This window comes from Pelodiscus sinensis, chromosome 4 (genome assembly GCF_052426305.1).
Source record: "Pelodiscus sinensis isolate ZL-2025 chromosome 4, ASM5242630v1, whole genome shotgun sequence".
Classification (NCBI taxonomy): domain Eukaryota; kingdom Metazoa; phylum Chordata; order Testudines; family Trionychidae; genus Pelodiscus; species Pelodiscus sinensis.
The window spans coordinates 118,920,417-118,935,320 of record NC_143055.1 but is presented as its reverse complement, the minus strand read 5'-3'; the positions used below and the strand labels follow the sequence as shown (position 1 = coordinate 118,935,320).

The window sequence follows — 14,904 nt, the reverse complement described above, 5'->3', positions numbered from 1 at the left end:
AATAGTGGGAAAGCAGAAGTGTCCATCTAGCTTTGAACCTGATACCTGCAGTGGAGTTACAAGGTTAAACAAATGAGGTGGATTTTCCTTTTCTAATCCTGTCTTTTTCTCAGTCCCACCTGAAGATTTGAAGGAAGATGCGAGCAATGTTTTGCTTCTCCCTTGTATTGCAGATAGGGGGAGGAGATGGTTATTAAAGGGAAGCCCCCCTTCGCTATTTCTCCCTCTTTCTAGCTGATAACACTTATCTCTCGCTCGCTCGCTCTCCTCCTAGGTGATCCATTTCTAGGCAACGTGCTGGCTGGTGCTGGAGCTGCCAGCTCTGTCTGCATCCCACCAGCAAAGCAATCTCTAAAGCATCCTGCGGACCATCAGCTGCTTTCCTCTGCTTTGCTTCAGGCACCGCTTCTGCCTCCTGTCCTGTCCAACCGCTACCTTGCGCGACAGCACAGCACGCTGGGCTTGATTTGCAGATTTCTCCACCAGTTGTGGGAAGCAATTTTTAAGCAGGGGGTGGGGGAAAATCTCTGCATTACTATCTGCATTACCTTGAAGTTCACTTTGTTTTTGGCCTAGGGGGTTGCTTTTCCTGCAGGAATCTGGCTTCTAGACCCGGGATCTCCTCTATGCTTGATTCCCCGCGTCTCCTTCCTTACTGAAGGCGAGGGTTGTTTTTTTTTTTTTTTTTTTTTTTTTTTTGCTGCGGGCTCCCGCCGTTTGGGGCTCTGTGGCCAAGCGGTGTGTGTGTGTGTGTGTGTGTCTGGGTGCGTGCGCGCGGTGTGTGTGGTGGGTTGGAAGTTGTTGTGCAGGAGCCGGGACTGAGCGGATCCCTGGACCCTGCGGAAGGATGGAGACGGTCTGACAAACGGAGGCGCCTGCTGCCCGGAGAAGCGATCGGGCTGGATGGATTGGCTGCCCGAGCCAACAGCAGCGCCGGTCGTTATGCCCGGAAGCCCCCCGGAGTGACGCGGGGCTCTTGCAAAGGAGAGGGACGCCCCAGACCCTGGGCTGTCGCCCTCACCTCTCAGCAGCGGCACGCAGGCAATCGGGATTTAAACCCTGTCCTGGCACCTCCAACTCCTGGGCTCGCTGCGCTGCGTTGTCACTCTCCGCCTGGGAGGAAGCGAGCCGCCGCTGCTCAGAAAAAACTCACCCCCGGGAGGACATGGAAGTTTTCTCCCTCCTCTTGGTTGTGTCCGTCTGTTGGACTCGAACCTGGGACGCGGCGATTGCGGATTCAATCATACACATAGGTAAGGGGGCTGCTGACTTTCCCAGCTCGCCTGGGCGACCCGCTCTTTTGGCCTCCTGTCCCTTGTGCCCCCCCCCCCATTGCTCCCCTGCACCCCGCCCCGGTGGGGTTACACTTGCTCCTGATCCGTGGCCCTCGGCGCAACCCGGTGTCTCCGGTGGCCTGGCGCCGGGGGAGGGGCAGCGGGAGAGTTCAGGCGCGCTCGGCCCGGGCGCCCCGCGCCGCTCCCCGAGGTGCCCCGTGGGGGGGGACAGCGGCGCCCCCCGGCTGGGCTGTAACCATCCCCGCGCCCCGGCGGAACAGGTGGTTGGGCAACGTGAGCAGCTGGGTCCGCTCAGCATCCGGGGGGAGGGGATCAGTTTAGCCCCCTCTCCAGTTTCCTCGCCGCCCGTGCCAGGCGCCGCCGCTGCCCCAGCGGGAGCCACAGCCGGCCGGGGCGGCGCAAGCCTCTCTCGGAAGGGTCCCGAGCCAGCTGCTGTTCCAGCCAGACTCGGGCCCCCGCCACTCGCTGCAGGAGGGGGCCCTGGGGCGGTGCAATTGCTCCCCCCTCCACCCCGCTTTAGGACAGCGCGGGCAGCAGAGCCGGGGGGGGGGGGGTCTTTCTGCCAGCGCGGTTACGGAGTTAGGAGGGAGAGGGGCGGCTGCTGGGGCCGCCCTGGAAGGGGTTAAGGAGCCAGCCTCGGAGCTGGTCGTGGCCCCACCTCTTGGCAGCATGATGGCCACACGGGGAGGCAGAGAGCTGGAGGGAGGGAGGGAGGCGGTGTGTGTGATTATTATTCACAGCGCTGTCCGCAGCAAGCTCAAGCTGTAACCCACATTTCTATCCAGAGAGGGGCATAGGGGACGGGAGACAGCTGGATCCCCCTCCATGTGACAGCCCAGCATGCCAGGGAACAGTCTCCTCCCTCCCTCCCTCCCAGCCGCTCTTCTGCGCGCACGCCCCTGACAGAAATGGGTGCCTGTTCTTAAAGGGCATTTTTCTCCCTGTCGGGGGCAAGGGGAAGCGGATTCCCCTGTTCTCGGGGGGGAGGGGGGGAGACTTTCACCCCTATCGCTGAGTGATCTGCAAGGCAAACAGGTGGGACAAGCGCTTCCTAACTGGGTGCCCGCCTGCAAGACGGGCAACCACGCAGAAGCCCTGTCCCCTTGCTGGGGTCCGGGCGAGGGAGAGAAGCTTGTCCCAGGTGTGCGCCGTGCCGAGCCTCAGTGTCCTTTCAGTGCTAGTGCTCTGCCTCTGGCCCTCCCTTGGCTTCCAGGGCCAGGCCCTTCACACCCAGACTGCCTTTGTAAACATGTCTGTGCCCATCTCTGACAGCAGCAGTGCCTGGCTGTGCTCAGACCCGAACTGAGAGTCGCAGCCCTGCACTTACAGCTTTTTATGTCCGTGCCACTGGCTTTAGGGCAGCCGTTCAACCCTTCATTTAAGAGCGCCAGGCGCCCGCAGGCACAGAACTTTACAGGGGTCAGTCTGAATAGCTGTCCTTGACTGGCGCTTCCAATATTATACCGTAGGCCGAGCATCGTGTCCTCCTTTAAAGAAGAGAAAGATGTATTCATGTATTTGCGGTTGTAAACTATAACAGGCACTGTTCTTAGTGCTTTTGTTTTTCGGGCTCATCACTCACGGTGCAAATCTTAGGACTTGGGGGTGAAATCTTCATCCTGTAATAATCCACTTGATGAGAGAATACTAAATGCACGATATCCGGTTCTTTTTACTAAATGATCTGTGGCATGTATTGTAGTTCTTGGGTATAGTAAGGAAATTATCTCCTTTCTTCTCTCTTAATTGTTGTTTCTATTTGCTACCGCTTAAAAATATTTATTTTATCTGGCACATATAACACAGGTATTTACTGCTTCCCAAATGCCATTGGTTGTTCAATGCATCAACACAGTAAATCTTGTGGGTGGAGGGGGGAGAGGCATAAAGTGGTTGCTTCTCATGCAATTAATTTGACCTGAAAGACAATTAGTACATTTGACAAGGGAATTAGCTTTTTATAGACTGCTTTATGTTGCATGATACTGGCAAATTTATAATTGTTGCACATAGCTCTAAATGGCTTATAGTTTAAAATTGAAAATAAATGACCTACGAATAAGTTTAATATCTAAAAGGTCAGCAACTAAAATAGGCAATTCTGTGGAACTCTGAGCTGAAAACCATAATAATACCCCTCCAAATGACCCTTATGTTTTGGCTTTTAAGTTTTGTAAAACCGTAATTTGATTTTTTCCTCTGTGTATAGAGAATATTAATTTATATATATATAAAATGGATCTAAGCAAGGATAATAAAAAGCCATTTTGTCAATTTGAGATGCCATGTTTTTAGTTTTGATATTTTAAATAACAATAAAGGAGGGGGGACAGAATCAACAAATTATTCCAATACTTGTGGATGGGGTTTTCAAAGCCAAATAAGAAAAGGAAATGTTTACATTCTACAGAAAAAGCAACACAGAACTAACAATATTAATCCTTTACCCATGTGTTTATAATAGTATTTTCTCCTTATTATAGTGCACTAACTGCCTCACTTGACTGCATGTTGAAATATTTGATTAATTTACCATGAACAGGTTGTATTCCTGATTGTTTAACTATCCTATCAGACAGCTTAGTAGCCTGCCACAACAAGAATGGATACCTGGAATTAACAAGCTGTGATTAATGAGTAGGGGTGCTGGAGGGAAAGCTTTGCATTATGGAATACTGATTCATTTTTCTCTTCCAAACTAACACTTTTTAATTATTCCTGTTGTATTTCCTGATTATTTTAGGGCAAATCAGTGTATTTTCCGAAATATGTTTCTCTGACTATTGAGAGGGCTGCCCATAGTCAATGTTTCTGCTGGCTCAGTATCATAATTAGGAGCTGGCACTTAAGAAAAACTTAAACATTCTTGTGAAAATGTGGAAAAGGCTCACCTTCATTGTAATTAACCGTATTCTATATGAGAAAGAAGGGGATATGACATGTCAAAATTATGCAGTTCTGTATTATGTTGCTTCTCTGAGCCCATGCATTGATTGAGTAATTTCATCAGGCTCACATTACTTGATTGCTTAGAAGTTTCCTAATGATCTGTATGCTGTAGGAAGCACTGGAAATCCGTGAGTGGAATGGCAATGATCTTGTGTTTTATGAGGCTATTCAAAAAGTCGCTCTGATTTATGTAGCTGGAAAGCTCCAAAGTCTTTGAGATTAGCCACGCTGCCTGCTATTTTCTTCATACATCAGTCGTCCCACACTCTTTACTCCCTAAATACAACAGGAGTTTAGAACAGTGCCTTTAATTAAGCAGGGATTAGGTGGCATTTCTAGTCCACAGCATGGTTTGTGTAAGGTTCATATCTTCTGCCAAAAGTCTTACATTTTGTAATTTGTGCATCAGTAACGTGAATATGCACATGTATGTTTATTTTCTTCATGCATACACAAAGATGTGCCTGTACCTGTATCAGATAAAGCAAAGCTCTCTAGGTCAAGTAACATGTCTTTATCATGTAAGAGCACAGGTGTAAAATATCATAATCATTTTAAAGAAAAATGCAGTACAGCTGTAGCAGTACTTTAACCAGTAAGATTATAGTATGCAAATGAAGTCAAGGTTACCTTCTACTGTATCGCTCTCATCACCCAATAAGACCCAGTAGTGTGCTGCGCCTAACTTTCTCCATATCGAGCAGCAAGTTTAAAAAACCCTTTCAAGACACACAATTCTTAAGTAACAGAAATGTATAAAAACAAAAATGAACCAGAGCTCTTATACTGTACTGCAAGATCTTTGCAGCAGGGACTATCAACAGCGAAGTCAAGTGCACAGCGGGATCCTAACCTGGTTCAGCCAATGTAGACACTAATGTAAGATAAATGTTTAATAATAGAGAGACAAATGATATTCAGTGAAGATGTAGCTTTTTTCTGTTAAGATCTTGTGATAACCTTCAAATACCCCCTCCCCAAAAGGTGGGGACAGGAGGAGTGAGAAAACTAGTATGATTATAAACATTCACATTTTAGGATTTGCTTAATATAAAAAATATGTGGCACCACAAGGAGCTTGTATACTATGGTCATATTTCTAACAATGATAAGCTGTACATCAAAAGCCCTAGCATTGTGGTCCCATAAAGGTGTTATATTTATGGAAATCGGTTTCATATGATATAGGAAATAAGCATGCACATAAATAGAAGAAAATTACTATTTCAGTAGACCAAAAAAGCCTTCCGTTTTCTGTTCCACACTTTGCTAGAATTTATCAGGATAGGTTTTTTTTTTTTTTTTTAAGAATGCTATAAAGACATGAAGCGCATAGCATATGTTTAGTAGCAAGTATATTTTATTAATAGCTATGAGTCCCCAAAATATATTGTATACAACATACTTTAGTTATATGAATTATTGCTGAAATTCTCTTCCAAGAGTTTAGCACGATTACACTATTTTGGGTCCCTATAATATATTTTTAGCATTAATTACATCTAATAAGGACATATTTTCTCTGGTATAGATTATGGCTTGTTGTCTTCCAAGGACACATTTGCCGTTAGGTGTCACTGCTTTCTGAAGTGTGTTTCTTTGTAGTCCAGTAGGGTTTGATCCAAAGCCTACTGAAATCACAGGAAGCTTTGACTCCAGTTGGGTTTGGATCAGGCCCACAGCTGACAAAGTTTTACTTGCTCAAAAGATTTAAATGGCTGCTTTGAGTGTCTTAGTAGCTTCTTAAAATTTACTTCAAGGTCTTCATACTTCATAAGCTAAACAAATAACCTTCCTATTTCAAATAACATTTTAACAAATGTGTGACATTAATTGTGGATACTATGTATTTGCTTTCAAATGACTAGTTATAGATGCACATCTTTATTCCCATGGTGCCATCACTGAATGAATATATATATAGTGTGTGTGTGTGTGTGTGTGTGAGTGTGTGATCTTTAGGCTGAGACTGTTCCTGTATAAATATACCAACTTGTTCATTAAGTTAAACATTAAGTCTGTTTAACTTTATGAACAAAGGTATTAACTATGGAGCTCTTCCCCTCCTTCACCTTCTAAAGCATGTGGAACTGGCTAGAGGTGACTTTTGTAAGCCATTGGGTTACTCCCCAGCTAAAGACTTGAATTTACATCGTGCTCTTTCATCATATATATATTTACCTATAATCCTCTGTGACAGCTTGTAGAATTTATTAGGGGCTTTTAAAAATGTCTTTATGGCTTTAGCCTTTTCAGGCTGTTTGTACAGCTGATCATTGTATTGCTTTAGATTATTTTAGCAAGCTTAAAAATATTTTTTTAATGATGGCATTGACAAAGTAATACATTTTAAGATAGAGGAAATAAAGCTTGCTTTAGGTTATAACAAGGGGTTTTGGTTTTATATTAAAATTTGCAGAACTACAACTTATTTAAAATACAAAATACTAAAATTTGATAACATATAAACTAAAACTCCAGAAATGTATAATTATCAGAGGGATGGGCAATGTCGGAAACATTCCAGCTTAATTTGGAGTTAAAGAGGGACCAACTTTTTTTTATTAAATAGAATAGTTTTTATTGATAAAAATCAGAAAAAGTCTAGCCCAAGAAAATTAATTTTACCTAATGTTGCTAAGATACATAGAAAAGTTCATATGCCAGATGCCCTCAGCCACTGTAATGGTAGTTACCTTTTTTGTTCTGGAAAACCTAGAAATGGGGTTGGCAACCTATGGCTCTTCTCTCATTCCCAAAATACATGAAAGCAGCAAACCAGATCCAATGGGAGCTGTGAGGCTCTATGGCCATGGAGCCGGTAAGTAAACATACCAGAACGGCCAGTTAGCAGGTTTCTGAAAGTAGGGTTGCCAAGTGTCTGCTATTGACCCAGACAGTCTGGTATTTTTGCTTCCTGTCCAATTAAAAAAAATTAAGAAAATACCGGATACCTAAAATGTCCAGTATTTCCTGATTCCCCCCCCCCCCCCCGGCCAGGAGGTGAAAATACCGGATACCTGGCAACCCTACGACAACTAGGCCCGGCCTCCCCTCCCTCTCCCCCTTCCCCCCTTACCTGGTTCTGCAGGGACTGGTCTTGTGGCTGGAGCAAAAAAACAAGATAGGTGTCGGCAAAAAAGCCTCTTCTTAAAGGGGTCATACTGATTTCTTTTTATTTTATTTATTTTATTTTGCTTAATAATTGCTGTTGGGGTCTCTCTTTTTTTGGTTCAACTTTGGTCTCCCCCCATTTTTTTTCCTCAACAGAATTTTTTTCCCTGTGTGTTTTTTGGTGGGAGTGTTTGGTATTTTTGGTTAAACCATCTGGCCACCCTATCTGAAAATGGTTTCACGGGCCACTTGGAGAAACACTGACCTAGATTGATTCAAATTGTTACTGAGCAGTGTTGGAGAAAGCACGATTTGGAAAGTCAAGCAGCAAGTCTTCTCTGACAAATGTTGAAACAATTAAAATATGCTAGTAGTCAAGCCAAGCCATTGTCAACACCAGCTGAGGTAAAACTGAAGGAATCCATGAATTATGAAAATTGTTAATCAGCTTTTAATATCCCAAAGTAGAGTGACCCAGAGAGTGCAGATACGAAAATACAGTTGTTTCCTATCCTGCCTGTGTAAAGGTGTAATGGTCTTTAATCTGAAAGAGGAGAAAAGCGATAATATAGATGAAGAGGGAGGGTATGTCTACACTAGCCCCCCAGTTCGATCTAGGGAGGCTAATGAGGGCGACCAAAATTGCAAATGAAGCACGGGATTTAAATATCCTGTGCTTCATTAGCATGTACCCGGCTGGCCGCCATTTTAGAAATTGACTAGCCCGAAGTAACTGCCTGCATCTACACGCGGCAGTGAAACGGGATTCTGAATTAAAGCCCTAAATCGAATTAGCTGTTATTCCTTGTGGAATGAGGTTTAACAGCTAATTTGATTTAGGGCTTTAATTCAGAATCCCATTTCACTGCTGCGTGTAGATACAGGCAGTTATTCGGGCTAGTCAATTTCTAAAATGGCGACCGGCTGGGAATATGCTAATGAAGCGCAGGATATTTAAATCCCACGCTTCATTTGCAATTTCGGTCACCCTCATTAGCCTCCCTAGATCGAACTAGGGGGCTAGTGTAGACATATCTGGAGAGAAGAAAAGGCCTATGTTGTCATCCCCCTTCTCAGCTTTCAAAATGCTCCCTTTCATACATATCACCAAAACGTCCCCCTGTGGTATTTTCTCAGGTGTTTACTTGGTATATCTGGTCACTGTAGATCAGTATAGTTGAAGAGAAGAAGATAGTGAAAGGGGAAGATTGGTATAGTTCAGAAAAAGATCGCAAGTAATAACAGTTCATATGACTTGGATAATTACGTGTTTTCTATTTAAATGTCACAATGACCAGAATAGCATCTTAGGCTGATAATGACAGAGAAAAGAATTCAGGAACTGAATATTAAATCAGGTAAGAAATGGGACTTGGTACTGTGACAGTGTCATTTTGTGAGGCTGAAAGGGGGATATTTTGTGTTTCTGTGCAACATTGGTTTCTTGAGCCTCCTACTTGCTTTGGGTCAGAAGTTGGCAGGACATAGAAAGTACAGTGTGAATTATAGGAGAAGTGGTGAGCAATCGAGGGGGGAAAAAAGGATAGCATAATAACTACAGTGTGTGTGTGTGTGTGTGTGTGTGTGTGTGTGTGTGTGTATATATAATGAAACTATACCAAAGTCTTCCTGTATAAAAGCAAATACTGTAATATTAGGTAATTGTAAACTGATTGCAGTAAAATTTTCAGGAGAAAGCTTAGATTGTAAATAGCTTTTCATGCGCAGAATAGTTTTGGTATGACAAGGAAATATGATGGAAAAAGGTGAGAGGCAGAACTTTCTTGAAAGTTTATTGTAGGCTTATCTGACAAGGGATGCTCAAGAAGAAATTGAAAAGGAAGATAGTTGAAAAATGAAAGGAGGGGAAAAAATATCAAAGTTGAGAACCCGCAAGTATACTGCAAGCTTTTTTTTGTGCAGAAATTTTGCAGCAGTCAGGTTTAATGGGAAAAGCTCTAACTCAGAGGGGGAAAATTGCAAAGGCACAATACTTAAATGAAGAATTGTATGTGTATTTTAACTTATTAGATAACACTCTGTGCAAAATGCTAATTATTCCTAATTGTTATATTTGCTTTACCCATGAATAAAATATCACGTATCTTATAAAATATGCAGTGAAAATCATTAGATAATTCCTCTTGGACTCTTTCATGCAGATTTAAAGAATTCAATCTCTTTTTTATTTCTTCATTACTTTTAAATCGTTAACTGTTTTAATAAGTTAGATTGCTAAGGCTAACACTCAGTATACCAAGCAATAATTGGTTGTTTTGCAGAACCTTTTTTTGTTTTGCTGCTCTTTCTCTCTCTTCTCCCCCCCCCCCACTCCATCGGATCTTCCATGTAGACTCAAATGGGGGTGGAGATTTCATTGTAATGTCTCTCTTGATTAACCAGAACCAATCTGCACAAGTATGGAGCTGTGAATAGTAATATTTTTTACTTCCTTTGATTGGAAGCAGCACATGCCTGTGAATAGAGTCATGCATATGGATCAGACCTCAGTTCTAGTCCTGTGGTCTCTGTGCCTCCCTTTCCTCTACTCTATAAAATGAAGATTACACTTACTCCTTTTGAAAAGGGCATTGTGGTGAGAAGTGATGTTCTATTTTATTATTATGCTATAATCTCTACAGCTTAACTTCTTTCTCAGGGAAAGAGATTTGTGCAGTATGGGCTTAGATTTTTTTGGCTTCAGAGGGGTAGCCAAGTTAGTCTGTAACTGGAAAAACTTAAACAAAAAATAGTCTTGCAACACCATTTTGTTGTTCCCACGAAAGCTCATGATACCATTTACATGGATTTTTTTTAGTCTCTCAGGTGCTGCAAGACTATTGCTTTTTAAGTTTTTTTTTTTTTGTAAGTTGGACTCCAAAGGTATTTTTTCAGTGCCTTCTCTAGATGTTCTTCTCCATCTGCATATACACTTGGTGCTCATTGGTGGTGGTGGTGACAGGTAAAAGTAAAACCATTGAGGTCAATTAGGAATTTAAGTCCTGTTTATATTCAACAGGGCTTAGGAGCCTAAGTCACTTAAATATTTTTGGAAATATCTGCTTCTTTATTTACTTGTAGAGAGAGATGCCAGTTTCATTACATTTGTATTTTAATCTAAACTAAACTTTCTTGGGCTGCCTTCATAAATGTTGAATGTGTCATTGTTTGTTGCAGAAAATCTAGCTTGAGGCTGAGGAGGACAAGTTGTACCACTGCTGGTGCCTGGCAAATCCAATAAGGATACAGATGTCAAAATGTAATGCTATGTATAGTACCTAATTTGACTCTTATTAAGGTCAATGAAAGGGATGCTCATGAACTTCCATGAGCTTTGGATTAGGTCTGTAGTGACCACCTTTAAAAATGGACATTGAGCTGCATGGTCACACACTTTCTGTCAATGAATCCCCCATTCTTCATAGTGATATTATGATATAATTGCACCATAATTATGATGTATTTAAAGGCAAGATGGGCCATTAGAAAAGTCCTGATTTTCCATGTATATTATCCTATTTGCATGCATAAATCCCTTTTGCATTCAAAGTTATAAATACTGACTGTGTATCAGTACTTCAAATATAGTTTTACCTGGGTAATGGACACAAGACAAAATGCTTTTTGTCAACATAGCTGGTAGGAAGAGCCTATTCATAATAATGGGCAATTAGGGAAAACAGTAGTCCTTAGGAGAAGCTTGTCTGCCACCCGCAAGCCTTCCTGAGAGCATTTCAGACAGCCTGCAAGCAATGGCTGCTATGGCTCTATGAGGATATATGTCTGAGCCATGCGATTCTGGGATCCATCTTGAGACATTTGTATTTTTCCATAAGTCAGCCTGAGAACCAAGTTTTGTTACAAAGGTTTCCCACGTATGTAAAAGTTATATCCTCTGTAATTCACTCCCTAAACAAGAACACTCCTGGAAAGACCTGACAAATAAAGACTGAACCAAGGGAATTGCACCCCAACAGTCAGCTGTGTACAGTGGAAATAGGATTGGTGCAATTTGTGAAGTTGGCAGGATTTCTAAAGGGATTTTTGGCCTGTGTGTGACCTTGAGATTCGAAGTTGTAGCCTGCTTCTATCTGGAGTTCAAGGTGAGAACCTGCTAATTCATGTCCTGTCTATCTCGCATAGTAATGTTAATTGGTGTTTATTTGTTGTCCCTTACAATTTAAAATCTATATTTTGTAGCTAAACTTGTTCTATGTTTTAATGTAAATCAGTAAATTTGGAGTGACGTTTTTCGAAATCTCATCTCAAGGTGGTGTGTTGTATTTACTCTCCACATTTGGGAGGTGGGTGATCTTTATGAGCTTGTGATATACTGTTTCCTGTGCAGCACAAGATAGTATAATTTTGGGTTTATGTTCCACAAGGGGTGCATGTCTGAAGATCAGGGAGTTGCCCTGGCTGTAGCTTTTCTGTGGTTGGTTCATGTGAGGGCTGATAACAAAGCCCACACGTAACTGTAACTGGGTATGTCCCTATCTGTGTGAAAGTTGTTCAGAAGCGTAGGACTGGTAACAGGTTCGCAGCTTGTCATAGCAGTAGAATGTGAGAAGGAGCCTGGGCTGATGGGTCCAAAGGATTAGGGGTCACTCACTGGTACCCTATTTTCAGATGGCTTCATCCCATGTGAAATGCATCACATATTTGCTTTAAGAAGCAGGGTAATAGTTGAAAGTTCATTATTTGTTTTTCCCCCCCTGTAATGGCAAGTGAAGTTGGAGGAAATATCTTTAGACTGTGGAATACACTTTTAAGTCAATTACCAGAATGCAGCTCTGTTTTTAATGGTTGTTCGTTGGTCTTAATCAGCTTCCTACAACACACATGTCCATGTAATTCCAAAAAAATTGCCTTTGATTGCCACCCTTGCCTTGATAGGAAAGTCTGAATAGGGATGGAGACTACATTACAGTTTACACTACATGCTTCAGACCAGATTTATATTAAGATGTGCACTGGCATGTGGCACGGTGGGGAGCTTTGTAATGCCACTTACCAGTCTTTTTTCTGGTATGAACACTTCTATCTCTAGAGCTGTTCATATTGAGACTATCATACTTGCTAACATAAATTTAAATGCATTAAAAAGCAAAATGCTATTTAGGATATTTTGATCTCTTCTAAGGTAAAATTTTGTAGTTAGTAGAATCATGAGATGCAATGTTTGAACATCAGACCCTGCAAAATAGTCTTGGGTGGTTTCATATTGGAACAGACCTTTGGGTTAGCTAGTCAGATGACCTGTCTCTAGGAAAAGTTTTTATCTGGTGAATTAGGAAAAGGTGAAACCCTAATGTAACTGTAGTTATGCAGTGCATTTGGAGAGTCTTTAGTACTCTTGGCTAGATTCTGATACGGAGGTTGTGAACAGGATAAGAATGTGATCACATGGCCACCTCCCATTCTGCTGTTAAAAGTATAAAAACCATGTGGCAACCACAGCAAGTGCTTCCATGGAAATGGATATTGCATATTTTTACTGCAGTTGAGCTGCTTGAAATAAGGAGAAGCCATACCAAGTGATTAGCAAACTCTTTATATGTGATTGATAGTCTGCAGTTTTGAGATGTTCTGAAAATTCCGTCTTGAACACTGCAGGTATGAATAGCTTATGCCATAAAATTTGAGGCAGACTGAAGCATTTTTTGTTACCAAACTGGCTGACTACATCTGAAATCTCCCTGCCACAAAGCTTGAGGAATTTTTGAAGTTGATCTGAGATCCAAACATTGACTTAGGGTTTCACTCTATCAATAACTTTTCATCTAGCCACTGTGGCTGGAAACCCTTTTTGAACTCTTTTTGGCCCTTGACTTTTTGTGGCCATAGATTTTTCCCCACATTGGTTTTGTGCTGCATAACAAAATCATTTATTTCTCTGCACTCCTTTCCATAGCCCCACTTATGCCTCTATACTTGGACCCAGTGTCTGCTCTCTAGCCTATAGGATGGTTTAGAATAAGAAATAAATAGAATTTAGGTTTAGGGTCTAAGTTAGTCTATGTGTAAAGGATTATTGGAAATTGGAATTGCTAGTGGGAAAACCTTAGAGAAATTCAAAGTTTTCAAGGACATGACCTAGGGTTATGCTTCTGCTAGATTTTTGGATACAACTCATCTGAGCAATGTTTTCAATAAGGGCTTTGAGAATTTTGGAACATTTTTATTAAAATGCTGTCTGTTGATAGTATGGGAAGGACGTTGATGCAGATGTTAAGTTAAATAATGTGTAACTTAAAGAGCCAATAAGGAGCTGGCAGAGATACAATTATGGTAAAGGATCATTTAATGATAATTATTGTAATTGATTATAAAAGGAGTAGCATTGCTAAATTGCAGAAGAACTCATATTAACATCAAAGGCTCCATTTAGATTCTAGGATCATAAGGCTGTACTTACTTTGGACTGATCACCTATCCAAACAATATTTCATCTTTAAGTGTATGCATACTTGTGTGGTTGCATGCCAGTTTGCTTAACTAATTTTCCTTTTTAAATAAAGCTTGGATTATCATTCATAGTTTCACATAGTGCTCTGCTACTAAAATTTCTTGTAACTGCCGTAGAGGCTTGAACCCAAAAACTAAGTAGGATGTACTTTACCATTATATTGAACAACTTAATATTAATTGACCATTTCAACATGAAGACCATAATTGGAAATGTGTAAAGGGGAGACAGATCGTTAACTCTGTGTTTTTTTATGGTTGTATAGTTTGTCAAAATGTAGACCCTGACATTGTGATGTTTTAAAGTACATGTTTGAAGTCAGTGAGATTATTTGCATGCTTTACATTTAGCATGTACTTACGTGTTTTGCTGGACTAGGACCTTAGTCCTTAATGAATTTTTCTGTCAATATGGGTGTTATCCAATGGTCACTTGATGCTAATGGGTTTCCATTGACTTGTGTGGGCCTTATACAGGAATTTGAGAATAAGCAGTCCTGTGGCACTTTGGGGCATGTCTACACTAGGATATTATTTCAAAATAATAACTCCCAAAATAACTATTTTGAAATAAGTGTTATTCCTCATGGAAAGCAGGAGTTATTTCAAAATAACCAGCCCCATATTTTGAAATAGTGGGTGTGATAGTGTGGACACTCTGCTTATTTCAATATAAGGGGGTTATTTTGAAATAACTCCCTAGAGTGGACCAGGACTTAGAGTCAAAGATATCGTGAGCTTTTGTGGGTAAATCTCACTTCATCAGATGACCTGAAGTAGAAATTACAGAATCTAGGGTGTATATATAATAGCAAAAGCAATTACCTGTCAATTGTAGGACCATTGTTAATGATACAAATTGAATCGGGCTGGGTGTGTCCCATTCATAGCTTTTGATGTGTAAATGAGAATATCAAAGGGAGGGGAAATTGCCTTTGGTATGTTAACCAGTTAATATCTTATTCAAGCCCAGATTGATAGTGTTGAATGTGTAAATGATTTCCAATTCAGCAGTCTTCCTCTGTAATTGGGTAATACAAATCCTTTGTAGAAGGATGGCTACTTTTAAATCCATTAT

The 14,904-nt window shown here is 41.5% G+C and overlaps 1 protein-coding gene across 1 annotated transcript in view; it reads left to right on the top strand.

Annotated features, from left to right (window-relative positions):
• Nucleotides 1-1,019: 1,019 nt before the first annotated feature.
• The window catches only part of GRID2 (glutamate ionotropic receptor delta type subunit 2), a 1,117,109-nt gene continuing 1,103,224 nt past the window's right edge, over nucleotides 1,020-14,904 (top strand). The window contains exon 1 of the mRNA XM_006111957.4: nucleotides 1,020-1,253. Within this exon, the coding sequence (XP_006112019.1) occupies nucleotides 1,166-1,253 (88 nt within the window). The 5' untranslated portion in view covers nucleotides 1,020-1,165. The remainder of the gene's footprint in view (nucleotides 1,254-14,904) is intronic.